Genomic DNA, 14509 nt, shown 5'->3' with positions numbered 1-14509 from the left:
GAAAAGAGAAATGCAGTTTCTCAACTTCTTGCTTCAAAATGTGAATTTATTTGAAGATCGTGGTGGATCGGTGTTTAAAAGCACGAGCTGGAAAAGTAACACTTCATCCTTTACAGGACGCGGGTGCATTCTGCCAAATGAGATTTGTCAATTTGCTTAGCATGTAAATTAGTGGATTCTTGTGATGTCCTGTTTGTTTGATTGATTGATTGATTGATATGCTGTCCTTTCATCCGAGGATCACAGGGTGACTTACAATATAAAAACACAATAAAACAAAGCATAGCACGCACACGCGCGCACACACACACACACACACACACAGAGAGAGAGAGAGAGAGAGAGAGATTAAAAGGCCTGAGAGAAGAGGAATGACTTTGCCTGGTGCCTAAAGATATGTAATGAAGGTGCCAGGCAAGCTTCCCTGGGGAGAGCATTCCACAAGCAGTGCTTAGTGTTAAGAGGTGGCATTTGCCCTATGTTTAAACTGGCAAAGATGTCTTCCACGACATGCTGCTGTCTGAGGCTGAATAGCAAATGGTGGCCCTCCTCACGTCATATGCAGGTCTTGCTATCTGAACACAATGCGTTCTCGGGAAGTAATTTGTTAGGCGAGTGTTCACACAATTTCCATTGAGTCCTATGGAATTTTGACCCCAAAATGACAAAAACAAAACAAAAAAAACCCCAGAAAATGTTCTGAAACCTTGCCTAAGGAGGGAGGAAATGCTCGCTTTTTTGTCCGCTCTGTCCCCACCCTTCCCACCCACCATGGTGTCTGGCAAAACAGCTGTCACAAACCAGAAAACCACACAAAAGTAAGGCTTGTTTAAGGCTGCTCATTTGTTTGTCATACTACATGCAGATATGCAGATGACACAACCTTGATGGCAGAAAGTGAGGAGGAATTAAAGAACCTTTTAATGAGAGTGAAAGAGAAGAGCGCAAAATATGGTCTGAAGCTCAACATCAAAAAAACCAAAAAGCCACTGGTCCCATCACCTCCTGGCAAAAAGAAGGGGAAGAAATTGAGGCAGTGAGAGGTTTTACTTTCTTGGGCTCCTTGATCACTGCAGATGGTGACAGCAGTCATGAAATTAAAAGACGCCTGCTTCTTGGGAGAAAAGCAATGACAAACCTAGACAGCATCTTAAAAAGCAGAGACATCACCTTTCCGACAAAGGTCCGTATAGTTAAAGCTATTGTTTTCCCAGTAGTGATGTATGAAGTGAGAGCTGGACCATAAAGAAGGCTGATCGCCGAAGAATTGATGCTTTGAATTATGGTGCTGGAGGAGACTCTTGAGAGCCCCATGGACTGCAAGAAGATCAAACCTATCCATTCTTAAGGAAATCAGCCCTGAGTGCTCACTGGAAGGACAGATCCTGAAGCTGAGGCTCCAATACTTTGGCCACCTCATGAGAAGAGAAGACTCCCTGGAAAAGACCCTGATGTTGGGAAAGATGGAGGGCACAAGGAGAAGGGGACGGCAGAGGACGAGATGGTTGGACAGTGTTCTCGAAGCTACCAACATGAGTCTGACCAAACTGCGGGAGGCAGTGGAAGACAGGAGTGCCTGGCGTGCTATGGTCCATGGGGTCACAAAGAGTCAGACATGACTAAACAACAACAACAACTACATGCAGGTCCAGCTGTTTGGATACCTGAATCTGTGCTGTGTATAGCGAGGTTAAGTACTGATTATTCATGTTTGGATAAGTGAATTTTTGCATAACAGGCATTTGGATAGCAGGACCTGCATGTAATATAAGGGGATTTTTGCCAGCTGGAAGGAGAATACCAACCTTAGCCTTCCGAACTCTTATTTTCTGCACCTAGAGAACACCAGTCTTTTGAGAAGCTGGAAAACTGAGACAGCTCCTGGAGACCTTGACTGAAGCTGTTTGCAGGGAGAAACCTATTTATTTGGAGGCTGCTGTTGCCTCAGTATTGCCCCTGCCTGACACCTGGAAATATCAAGGGAAGTAATAGTGCTACATGTAAAAACTGTTGCTTCACAGGTAAGCTACTTTGGTCCTCTTTCTTTCAGTGGTTCATTTCCTCCTTTGGGGAATGCATAAGGGGCACCATGCCTCTTAACACCCAGTGATAGTGTGAAAGTGAAATTAAATCACAAGACAGCACAGGCACTAGCCCATAGACACCCTCCGTGGTCAGTGTTTTACTGGGTCCTTGCAGATTACCAAAACTTACTCCAGTACAGAAAACAGCGCAGTTCCACTGAATGCAGTGAGGACCTTTTGCAAACCATGACTAATGCTGCAAAAAAATTCATGTTTCTTCAGTCCATATTCTGCAGTGTTGTTGTTGTTTAGTCGTTTAGTCGTGTCCGACTCTTCGTGACCCCATGGACCATAGCACGCCAGGCACTCCTGTCTTCCACTGCCTCCCGCAGTTTGGTCAAGCTCATGTTCGTAGCTTCGAGAACACTGTCCAACCATCTCGTCCTCTGTCGTCCCCTTCTCTTAGTGCCCTCCATCTTTCCCAACATCAAGGTCTTTTCCAAGGATTCTTCTCTTCTCATGAGGTGGCCAAAGTATTGGAGCCTCAGCTTCAGGATCTGTCCTTCCAGTGCGCACTCAGGGCTGATTTCCTTAAGAATGGAGAGGTTTGATCTTCTTGCAGTCCATGGGACTCTCAAGAGTCTCCTCCAGCACCATAATTCAAAAGCATCAATTCTTCGGCGATCAGCCTTCTTTATGGTCCAGCTCTCACTTCCATACATCACTACCGGGAAAACCATAGCTTTAACTATACGGATTCTGCAGTGTAGACATGCCAAATAGGAGACAAACCAAATGAGGGGTGAAGCAAGGCACTTTATTTATCATGTTGGTTTTTTGTTTATCTCGGTCATTCTCCATGGAGACGTGTTTCTCCTCCCTCCTTTTCCGGCCCATACAACCATCTTGCGAGGTAGGTCAGGCTGAGAGATGGTGGCTGAACACCTGCCACCCAGGAGGCAAGAATCTGAACCTGGATCTCCCCAGACGAAGTCCAACACTCTGTCTATAATCACATTATGCTAGCTTTGCTGGGGAAAACATCACAACGAGTTAGCACTGAAAATAGCCTTTTTAATCTCAAGATTGGAAAAGTCAAGCTCTAGTAAGATATGCAGGTCAGCTATAGTTTGCACAAGCAGGTCAGCCCCTGACTTCCAGTTGGATTGTGGAGGCAAACCATCCTTTGAGTAAGTCACAGTTTGCCAGAGTGTTATGTCATGTCAAGCCATGGTTTGTTCATGGGAATTGAGGCAATCCGGAAGCCCACTGGTGTAAGTCAAACCATGGTCTGGCCATTACATTTGCACTGAGACAACCAAGGCACTTTCCATCATTGTGCCCTACTCCAGTGTGATACCCAGAATATGGCTATACTTAACCCAGAGAAATATCCCACGTCTGAGATTTCATGATAGGAGAGCAGCCATGCTCTTATTGGCAGTTCTTCTGGTTCCTGTGGCAGAGTTGGGCCCCCAGACTTAGTAGGTAGTTGTTTTGTGACTCAATATTTGTAGTACAGCTAGGAGGAAGAAAGCAGGGGAGAGAGAGAGAGATTTTAGCTCCTAAAATACAAAACACTTCAGGTCCTGATAGGAATCCAATTCCTCTTGCTTCTCTGGTCATCAGATCATTTGATGAGCAGAGACGAGTGAAAAAAACTAGTCTGCACAGCTCAAACTTTCTGGTGCTTGTTTCTTAAAGTCCTCCCATTCCCCAGTCATGCTGCAAAACAAATCATGCACTTCCTGGGACGATCAGCAGGTCCAGGAGAAGTAAATTATCAATCTGAGTGGGAGCAAATTCTGGATTTCAGCCCTTAATTTGGTGTGATGAGTCTACATGATGTGTGCTTTTCTGAGCTCTCTTTCCCCACCCCCATTTTTACCATTGGAAAATTAGAATTTTCTCTTTTAGAATTATAATTGAATTGCTGGTTTGTTTGTTTGTTTTTTGCTGGCTTTTGAAATACTGTTTCACCTGCCCCTTTCTTACTCCTTCCAGTATAAATATAGATATGACAATCTACATATTTGGCAATCCCAAATCCTCTTCACTGCAAAGACATGTAAGACTCAGATCCTCTCGCCTGCTCTTGACTCCTCCATTCTCTGCAGTGTGTGAAAGAAACTCAGAGTGTGAAACTCTGAGCAATGCCTGGCAAATGTACACACCCTATATAGAAATAGAAACTAACACGTGAAAAAAAGGAGCTTGTATAAGCCCATCGGTTCTCTGAGATCCCAGAGCTAGGTCCAGACTTAGTCAATTTTAAATTCAGTTCTCTACATTTCTGCAGCAATCTGTGAATTTTTCTGTTTGAAAGAAAACCTCATGAAAACAATCCAGCTTTTTAGTGCAATTTTTCACAACTAAATATATTGATGTGCACAGTTTGGGCTAATGTACACAATTTTGCAAACACTTTCCCTCCAGTACAGTGGTACCTTGGTTCTCAAACACATTGGTACTCAAACAACTTGGAACCCAAAAAATAAAATAAAAAAATCCTTCCAGTAGCACCTTAGAGACCAACTTCAATCTCCCAGGACATCCTATACAAGATCTCAAAGTACCTGTTTTATTACAGAAAAAATTCAGAAGTTGCTGAATTGCAACTCATTACATAGCCTGGCGTGCTATGGTCCATGGGGTCACAAAGAGTTGGACACGACTAAACGACTAAACAACAACAACCAAGCCTAAAACCATGGAGAGACCTGGTCTGAATAAAGGCATTGGATTCTTATCTCATTATACATGATAAAGCTTTCTTTAGCCATCTCGCCCATTGCTTTTTCCTGCTAGACCAATTGCAGTCGTTAACAGCCGTTAACGGGTTTACCACTCCTATCAACCAATCACCCATTCCCACCACCCCTCTGAGTAATACCCCTCCCCACCCTCTGACTATACATAAGGGTCTGGTGACTTCTGTTTCAGTGTATCTGAAGAAGCCTGCATGCACATGAAAACTCATACCTATGACAAACTTAATTGGTCTCTAAGGTGCTACTGGAAGGAATTTTTTGTTTCGACTACGTCAGACCAACATGGCTACCTACCTGTAACAAGTAACTTGGAACCCAAACACTGCAAACCCAGAAGTAAGTGTTCCGTTTGCAAACTTTTTTTGGAAGCCGAACGTGCTCCATTTTGAGTGTTACACTTTCGATTTGAGTGCCAACTTCCATTTTGAGTGTTACGCTGAGGTCTGCCTGTTTTTTGCTATTTATTTTGTGTTTTTGTTTTTGCGGCTCTTTTTTGTTTTGTTTTTGTGACTATGTGGAACCCAGTTCAGCTACTGATTGATGGTGTGTGTGACTGCAGTACATTATTTATTGCTTTCATTTTATGAATCAATGGTCTTGTTAAATTCATGTTAAATTGCTGTTTTAGGGGTTGTTTTTAAAAGTCTGGAACGGATTAATCCATTTTGCATTACTTTCTATGGGATAGCGCACCTTGGTTTTGGAACGCTTTGGTTTGGGGACGGACCTCCAGAACGGATTAATTTTGAGAACCGCTGGAAAGTGAATTTTGTATGTTCCTTTTACTAATATAGTTGTTTTTATACACCTTTTCCCTTAACAGAGGCATTTTATTTATTTATTTGCAAACATTGGTTGTAGAACTGCAACACTAAATTTGGAGAAGTGCGAATTTTCAAGGATGGCTGGGTTTCCGTTGTCATATTAGTTTGGAAAGTGTGATATTGGTAGTTTTGCCTTTAATGTGAACTGAATAGTATTTATCCCCTGTCCCAACTTGCAGGGAGGTTTTCTTTAAATAAAAAAGGGAGGGATTCATCCAAAAATGATATTGTTCCCTTGCAGTCTGGACCAGAACCATCCAGAATGTCTACCATCTGATTCTCCTCCATTTCTAGACTCAACTCCAGCCTTTTCCCCTCTCATAATTAAGTGACAAGGCTAAGGCCACACCTGCAGGATGTTTGGGGCCCATGTGCAAAGCTCGACTCACCTGTAATGAGGTGCATAGGAACGGAAGCCCAGCCCAAGGCATAGGACGAACCAAATGCAAGTGAATAATTCGTGTAAGGTTGCGAGTGCCTTTGCACGTATGTAAATATCGCCATACCAAGCAAGATTAAGAGAGCTGGGGGCAAAAAAGGAGATTTTTAAAAAGAGGATATATTTTTCTGATGTTGTTATTTTGACTTGTTATCTAAAATGTCTTCAGGTGACTTAAATTAAAAACAAAACAACATAATTGCATAGGAAAAAATAATATAAAACACCAACATACAAACAACAACAACAACAACAACAACCAGCCCCAACACACATACCCAACCGTCACAGGTAACAGTTCATCAAAGGCCTAGAAATAAAGGTAATAATTTACCTGAAGAAGATCCTGGTGAGGGGTGTGTGTATGTATGTATGTATAAATAAATAAATAAATAAATAAATAAATAAATAAATAAACTAATAATAACAATAACAACTTATACCCCACCCATCTGGCCGGGCCTCCCCAGCCACTCTGGGCAGCTTCCAACAGAATATTAAAAATACAATAAAACATCAAACATTGAAAAGTTCCCTTCAGATGTTTTCTAAAAGTCAGGTAGTTGTGTATTTCCTTGACATCTGATGGGAGGGTGTTCCACAGGGTGGGCACCACCATAAAAGGATGTCATATAGAAGAGGGTGAAAGGTTGTTTTCTGCTGCTCCAGAGAAGCAGACACGGAGCAATGGATTCAAGCTACAAGAAAGAAGATTCCACCTAAACATTAGGAAGAACTTCCTGACAGTAAGAGCTGTTCGGCAGTGGAATTTGCTGCCAAGGAGTGTCTTGGAGTCTCCTTCTTTGGAGGTCTTTAAGTAGAGGCTTGACAGCCATATGTCAAGAATGCTTTGATGGTGTTTCCTGCTAGGCAAGGGAGTTGGACTGGATGGCCCTTGTGGTCTCTTCCAACTCTATGATTCTATGATTCTACTGAGAAGGCCCTGTGACTGGTGTAGCCAGAACTGGCACACACCAGGGCAAGCTGGGGGTGGGGAAGATGAGGCTGGTGCAGGAAGCACTCCCGGGGTGACAGAGGATGACGAGGAGATGGAGGGCAGTGCACAGGAACCGGGACAACAGAACCCATCACCAGAGCCAGAGAGGACCCTGTCTCCACAAACACGTCCGGCTCTGAGGTGTAGGGAGGAGTGGGTGGGGCGCACCAAGAAGCCGAGGCAGGCAAGGGCCCACAGCCCAGCTCCCCAGCTGGCCAGGTGGGGCTCACTAGCTCTGGGAGAAGGTGGGTGATTCTTCAGTAGGCTTGGAACAGGTGAGGATCCCATGCCTTGCCAAACCCAAATGCCGCAATCAGCATGCAATGGCAGCAGAGCTGAGGTGCTATTTCTGCTCAGCTGTCCATTGTTGATGGACCACAGCTTGGGTGCTCCAGGATCTCTGTAGGACTGCATTTCAGTTTGGACTTTGGACCTGTGGGGACTGGGGATTTGACATATTTGCCACCAGGTAGGCCAGGGTTTCAGGACAGGAGTCTTCATTCTTGGGTCCCTGGGTATTCTTGGCCTACAACAAGTCCCTTCCTACCCAGGCAGCTTTGCCAATGGTCAACGATGGTGGGAGGAGTTGTCATCTAGGGACTCAAGGTTGAAGAATCCTGACTAACTAGCAGCAGCTCTTTGGGATTCCCAGGAAAGGAGTCCTCTTTCTCAACTCTACTGGAGATGGTGGGGATTGAACCTGGGAGTGTCTGCATGCAAAGCAGGTGCTCTACCACTGAGCCACATGGGCCCTTCTGGAATAAGAACCAACACTGGGGTTACCTGCCACGAGGCTGAAGGTGACAGCGGCTCTCAGCACGGATATGTTGAATAGCAGGTCACGTTCAAATGAGATGCAGACACACAACAGAGAAAAGAAGCTGCAGAAACACGCAATCACCATGAAGGCTCGGGTGAAGTGGATATGTATGGCTGTGGTTCAGAAAAGGAAGCATTAGGAAGGGTAAGGGTTCTGGGCAGAGTTACCGGGTGGTCGCCAACAAAGTAGTGCCACCAAAATCGGTGCACCTGAGTCAGTCATGTCCCTGAATTTTAGTGGGTCTACTCTGAGCAGGCTAGCAGTCGACGCAACCCATTCTTGCTCCCACCTTAAAGAAGAAAGTTAACGTAAGAATTTAAGAGGAGTCTTGTTCGATCGAACCAATGGTCTATCTAGTCCAGCATCCTCTTTGCCGCAGTCCCTATGGGCACTGGCGGAAGAAGGGGGTGCGGTGGATGCGGTCTGCCCCAGGTGTCATCCCTGAGGGGGGGTGACATCGCCAACCTGCCGCCCCGTAATGCTCGCCCCGCCCCCAGGTGCCGAAGCAGCTATCTCCACCTTTGCCTATGGGAAGTCTGTAATCAGGATGTGAGCACAATGACCCTGTCCAACTGCTGTTCCCCAGGGACTGGTATTCAAAGGTATGCACGGTGCCTCTGACCTTGGAGGTCTGAATGCAGTCATGATAAGTAGCCCTCGTCAGCCACACCCTCCACAAATTTGACTTACCCCCACCCCTTTAAAGTCAACAAACGTTGTGACAAACTTGAAGTCACTTTTGTAACATTAACTGGTAGAAACTGCACTTTGGGGGTACATGGCTTCCTCCAAAGAATTCTGGGAACTGTAGCTTTGCCGCTCACTACAGTTCCCAGGATTTTTCAGAGGAAGCCATGTGTTTCAAACATATGGTGTGGGTGTCATCCATGACTCACAACACGGTCGTTCTGTTCGTGGAATCCTAGCACTGATGGGGTTTCCTAGGCCATCAAGGCTGGGTACACGCCAGATATTTCAAGCACATGGCTTTCCCCCAAAGAATTATTGGCACTGTAGTTTAAGTGTCACAGAGCTACGGTTCCCAGAAAGTACCCTTAACTAAGTTCATCTTTTGCACAAAGGTAGAAGATGCTGCAGCTATCATTATGGTACAAGAACATTTGGAATCCATAGGTGCTGGCTCCCTGGGCACCCGAGAACCCACAAAATTCCCCATGAAGGGGCTAGGTGCCCACAAATTTCAGTGCCAGGGCCATGCACGCTAATGGCACCCATGGCCCCAGGCACCCACAGTCGCAGGCCCAAGTTACCACTCCTGTTGGAATCTGGCAATTGCTGGGGGAAAGTTATGTATAATTTGAGGGTCTCCAATCAACTAGAAAATCCATTTCTACGTCATATGGTGGTGGCCTTTATTTCTTACACTATTTCAAAATATCTTCATAACACTCTACCCTCTTTTAATGTGTGAAATATGAGCATCTTTAAGACTCTTTTTTGAGTTCTACTCCCCACTGCTGCAGCTAGGGGTACTAGACCTCTAGGGTTGAGCTGGAGTCTTGAGGTTTGCCTTCCCTCCTCCAAGTGGAAGGTGGAGAGCACAACTCACCAGGTCAGTGAGAGCACGGAAGAAGAAGAAGAAGAAGAAGAAGAAGAAGAAGAAGAAGAAGAAGAAGAAGAAGAAGAAGAAGAAGAAGAAGAGGAAGAAGAAGAGGAAGAAGAAGAAGAAGAAGAAGAAGAAGAAGAAGAAGAAGAAGACAGTGCATCCTGCCCCCTTCCCCTCTCCCCTCTCCCCTCCCAATTAAGCTTCATCTTTGCAAATTGTCTCAGTGACTGTGGTTAATGTTTAATGACATCATAGGAGCGCACCCCATGACATCATGCAGATATAACGTTTTATGTGCATTGTACAAATGTGACACTAGATGGCAATGGTGAGCTTATAGGAAATCCAATATATATTTTTAAACTTTTTTTAAAAAGCATTTTCACAGCGTTTTTTAAATATATGTCTAGATTCAGACTAGGTCTCAGGTTTGGGCTCTGAAATCTCAGGGTCTAGGGCGTTCCTGACCTGGTAACCCTTGCCATAGCCGTATGTGTTGATACTACCTGACCAATCATACATGCCATTATTCCTTGTCTATTATTGTATTGTACTGTTTATATATAGTAGAATCTGCAGGCCTGTACATTGAGTGGAAATTCCGCTGTCTATTCCTAACTTAAAGGCAGGGCCAGATACTTGGAAACCCGGTTTTGACATGCTTGCATTTTATAGAAAGATACAGAAGTAGAAAAGACCTTACCGAGTAGATTGAACCAATACATGGTACAATCTGGACCTATGCAGATAGTCCAGAGGCCACTGTGTACCAGACCTTTTTTGGTGCTTTGCAGTACCCAGTAAGGAGTACTCAAGGAAATAAACTCCAACAGCAAGCTTCCAGCAGAGCAGATCGCGCTGCTGATCCGCAGCGGTTCCATCAAGAGATCGAGGCGTGCTAGCATTCTTAAGGACATCGTGGAAGTGGGCCTGCTGCATGGAGGAGAGGAAGCATTACCATTAGGGACATGAAAGGAGCGATGGATACATTTCTGGGTGAGTGTTGGTGTTGACCTTTAAAGCCCTAAAGGGCCTCGACCCAGTATACCTGAAGGAGCGTCTCCATCCCCATCGTTCTGCCTGGACACTGAGGTCCAGCACCAAGGGCCTTCTGGCGGTTCCCTCACTGCGAGAAGCAAAGCTACAGGGAACCAGGCAGAGGGCCTTCTCAGTAGTGGCACCCACCCTGTGGAACGCCCTCCCATCAGATGTCAAAGAGATAAATAACTACCTGACATTTAGAAGACATCTGAAGGCAGCCCTGTTCAGGGAAGTTTTTAATGTGTGACATTTTAATGTATTTTAAATTTTTGTTGGAAGCTGCCCAGAGTGGCTGGGGAAACCCAGCCAGATAGGCGGAGTACAATTATTATTATTATTATTATTATTATTATTATTATTATTATTATTATTATAGTAGATCAGTAAGGATTTCCCTTTCCCAACACAGCAAGAACTATAGAACTCCACCCACCCGCCCACTCTATAAATTAGGTTGCTGAAAAAAGAACTCTTGGGGGGAAACCAGGGACTCAGCTACATTGTCAGAAAACGATTTGAATGTGTTATAAACATGCAACGCCAGTTGGTGACAGAGAGCATAAGATACTTGGAACCCAAACACTGCAAACCCCGAAGTGTTCTGGTTTTAAGTGTTACACTTCCGTTTTGAGTGTTACACTGAGGTCTGTCTGTTTTCGCTATTTATTTTGCGTTTTTGCAGCTTTTTTGTTTTGTTTTTGTAACTGTGTGGAACCCAGTTCAGCTACCGATTGATTGATTGTGTGACTGCAGTACATTGTTTATTGCTTTCATTGGATCAATGAATCTTGTTACATAGTAAAATTCATGTTAAACTGCTGTTTTAGGTATTGTTTTTTAAAAGTCTGGAACAGATGAATCCATTTTGCATTACTTTCTATGGGAAAACATGCCTTGGTTTTGGAACGCTTTGGTTTTGGAGCGGACTTCTGGAACGGTTTAAGTTTGAGAACCAAAGGTACCACTGTATAGCATTTCTATAGGCTTTTTTTCTTTTGTTAAAATGATATAATTTCTCAGTTATTTATAGCAGTCCCCCCCCCGGTAGATCAAGCACCCCCAAACTCAGCAGGACCAGTGGTCAGGGATGATGGGAACTGTAGTCCCAAAACATCTGGAGGGCCGAGTTTGGGGGTGCCTGGTGTAGATCCACCCCAGGACCTCTGACCTTGCTCTTGTCTTTCAATTTCCTCATGCCTTTCGAATGAAATTGGGCAACACTTGCTTGGCGGCACAATATCCCACCCGTATAGCACCCTCCCCGCAATAGGATTTCAGCCTCACCTTTGTGCCATTTTTTGCTGTCCTTTGTGATGAGGATGAGATGGAGAAACATCTACTTCTTCTGAAATTCATCTGGTTGCCTAGGTGACTTGGGTGCTCCAGACGCTTCCAATCCATGTGAATTCTGACCAATCAGATTCTTGGGGCTTTCCATCCTCAAAGATTCTAGCCAATCGGTTCCATATTGTCCAGCAACAGGAGGGGTTGTTGTTGTTGTTTTGTAATTTTGTGTAGAAACCTCTCCTCCACATGCCAGAATAGTTTCTGTTCCTCTTTGTCCACACCCTGACCTTCTCAGTGGGGCTGAAGGTCCAGGATACCTTTCTCAGTGAGTGGGGGCATCGAGGTGCTGTTTTGTGTGGTGCTGCTGTTGATACACTTGGCTCTGGGCTCCTCGGAAAAAACTATGCAACTGCACAGTACTGGTAGAGAATCTGGAGAAGCATCTCAGTACCCCGGCTCACCTCCTGTGAAGAAGATACATTCATGAATGAGGTGCGTGATGTGCCCATTTCAGGCCATAACTTGGAAAGTGAATGCAGAGCCCAGCTGAATGAGTAGGAGGCACCTCAGCATAAATTTCAGTACAGACCAGAGCTTCCATCTCAAAGGCCATATCTGATGCACTGGGGGTGGGGGGTACGTGGAATGTTGATGAGGATCCCAGAAGCTCATGCACCTACATTTACCACCCCCCAGATCACAGCTGAGCCACCCCTCCATCTACCCCACCCCACCCCAAGGAGAAGGAGAAGCTAGAGAAGGCCCCCAAAGTGCCAGGCCAGAGGCAAGGAAGAAGCTAGACACATGTAAGAAGACCTCCTTCTTCCTGCAGTAGCCGACTGGTAGAATGGAGGAAGGGCCAGACTGTTAGGGAATCATTCTTCAAAAACAGGTAGAAGTTTCTAGAACACTCATTCATATATGGGAGTGGCACTCTGAGCATGCGCAGCTTCGGCTGGAAGTGTCAATAAAAAAAGGAACTATTGTTTTTGCAGATGGCAGGCCAGTGAATGGTGCCTGCAAATCTGCTGTGTCAGGGCTGCCGATGGACTGTGTCCGTGACTACGCCAGAGAGAGAGAGAGAGAGAGAGAGAGAGAGAGAGAGAGAGAGAGAGAGACTGTAACTTAAAGTGTGCTGTTATAGCTGTTGCTTTAATGATTGTAGTTGCTACCGTAACGTTTTTGTGACCGGTCAAGTAATAAACTCTTGACCGATATTTCATGGAGTTGGTGAGTGTTTCATCTTTAAGAGTACCGGTAACTTCAGTTGCTGACCCCCTGCTTTCCAGAAAACTCTGCTAAACAGTTGAAAGCGTTTGACGAGGTACCTTCACGCAAGTATTTTCGAGCAGAGAAAGTGTGATGGACGGCGGCCTTTTAATACAGACACTGTAGAAAGGAAGTCTTCCTTCTGTGTAGAGACATGGTTCTGAAGCCTCATGTGATCAAACATAGTACACAATGCCTTGAAGTGCTGAAGAGATGCCAGGGCTCAATACTTCCTCATCTGGAAGCCCTTCTCTTTAAGCCCTGATATGTGGCAGTGCATGAGTTAATAGCGGGCAGGGCCGGACCACCCATTAGACAAGGTCAGGCGACTGCCTCGGGCGGCACGATTCACAGGGGCACCAGATCCCAATGTAGATCTTTATTCCCCACTTGTTCCTGATGTATAGCTTCACTCACTGCTCCTTCCCGGGCCAGGAAGGTAGATGTCATTCTGTGGTGTGCTTCAGGTGCCAAAATGTATTGGACGGGCAATAGCAGCAGGGGAGAAGACCTCATTCTCCCTACTTTCTCATCCAAGGTAGCTGGTCAGTTGCAGAATACCAGCAGAGTTGGGCAAAACCAAAGCTATGGTTTAATGCTGGGGTGCTGACTTGGAGTCTACTAGCATTCTGAGGGCCACAACTCGTATCATCCATGATGGTTGGCCATGCTGACTGAGGTTGATGGAAACTGGAGTCCAACGGCATCTGCAGAGCTCCAGGTTAGCCACCTGTCACGGTCCGGTCGACGGGCGTCAAGACCAGAGGCAAGATGGTGGTGAAGAAGCAGGGTCGAGGAACAAGGCAGCGGCGAAGGTCCACGGGGCACGAAGCAAGGCGAAGGCGAAGCAAGGGTCCAAGGAGCAAGGAGCAAGGCGAAGGATCCAGGAACAAGAAGCAAGGCGAAAGTCCACAGGGCAAGAGCAAGGCGAAGCAAGGGTCCAAGGAGCAAGGCGAAGGATCCAGGAACAAGAAGCAAGGCGGCAGCAAGGCAGGGGTCCAAGGAGCAGGAGGCCAGATGCAACCAGGCAAGGATAGCGTTGCTGTGGCAAAGAGCTGAAGGGAAATGCTGGGCTTTTATCCCTCCCAGCTCCTGCCACCAGGTGCAGTGAGATCTCAAGTGGCCTCACCTGGGTGACTACTCCTTGCCTCTCCAGCACAAGCTGAGGACTTCACCTGTGTGGCCACGCCTTGCTTCTCCAGCACAAGCTGAGGCAGGCCCCAGTCCTGCAAAGCACTACAGGCCCCAGAGCCTGACTCCTGCCCATACTCCTGACACCACCCCTAGTTTAACATGGTAGGCTAACCAACACCATAGTTCATGAATAACCATCAAACCAGGATACAAAACTATGCTTCGCAGTTGGTTTGCAAATCATAGTTTTGGTAAACTGTGGTTTCGCTTTATGAACCAATAAACCATGGTTTGGGAGCATTTCTTCACTTACAAGTTCTTCTGTTTAGGAGAGCA

The 14509-nt window shown here is 45.7% G+C and overlaps 1 protein-coding gene across 1 annotated transcript; it reads right to left on the bottom strand.

Annotated features, from left to right (window-relative positions):
- Positions 1 to 5886: 5886 nt before the first annotated feature.
- On the bottom strand, positions 5887 to 10432 carry LOC118086294 (protein NKG7-like). Its single transcript, XM_035117736.3, has 3 exons — positions 10146 to 10432; positions 7839 to 7988; positions 5887 to 6143 (listed from the first exon to the last, which is right to left on the bottom strand). Exons 1-3 carry the CDS (start codon positions 10357 to 10359, stop codon positions 5944 to 5946), a joined length of 564 nt encoding a protein of 187 aa, XP_034973627.3. The 5' UTR covers positions 10360 to 10432; the 3' UTR covers positions 5887 to 5943.
- Between the last annotated feature and the right edge of the window lie 4077 nt (positions 10433 to 14509).

Source organism: Zootoca vivipara, chromosome 6 (assembly GCF_965207765.1).
Source record: "Zootoca vivipara chromosome 6, rZooViv2.hap1.1, whole genome shotgun sequence".
In the NCBI taxonomy this organism is placed as follows: Eukaryota; Metazoa; Chordata; class Lepidosauria; order Squamata; family Lacertidae; genus Zootoca; species Zootoca vivipara.
This window is presented reverse-complemented; position numbering and strand designations above follow the sequence as displayed.

What these genes read in the sequence shown, in the direction of transcription:
- LOC118086294 (XM_035117736.3), bottom strand. Translation starts at nt 10,359, where the DNA reads ATGTCCTTAAGAATGCTAGCACGCCTCGATCTCTTGATGGAACCGCTG. An exon ending in GTATTGGTTCAATCTACTCG is followed by an intron (nt 7,989 to 10,145) that starts GTAAGGTCTTTT and finishes TCTGAACCACAG; the next exon opens with CCATACATATCCACTTCACC. An exon ending in CACCTTCAGCCTCGTGGCAG is followed by an intron (nt 6,144 to 7,838) that starts GTAACCCCAGTG and finishes TTTTGCCCCCAG; the next exon opens with CTCTCTTAATCTTGCTTGGT.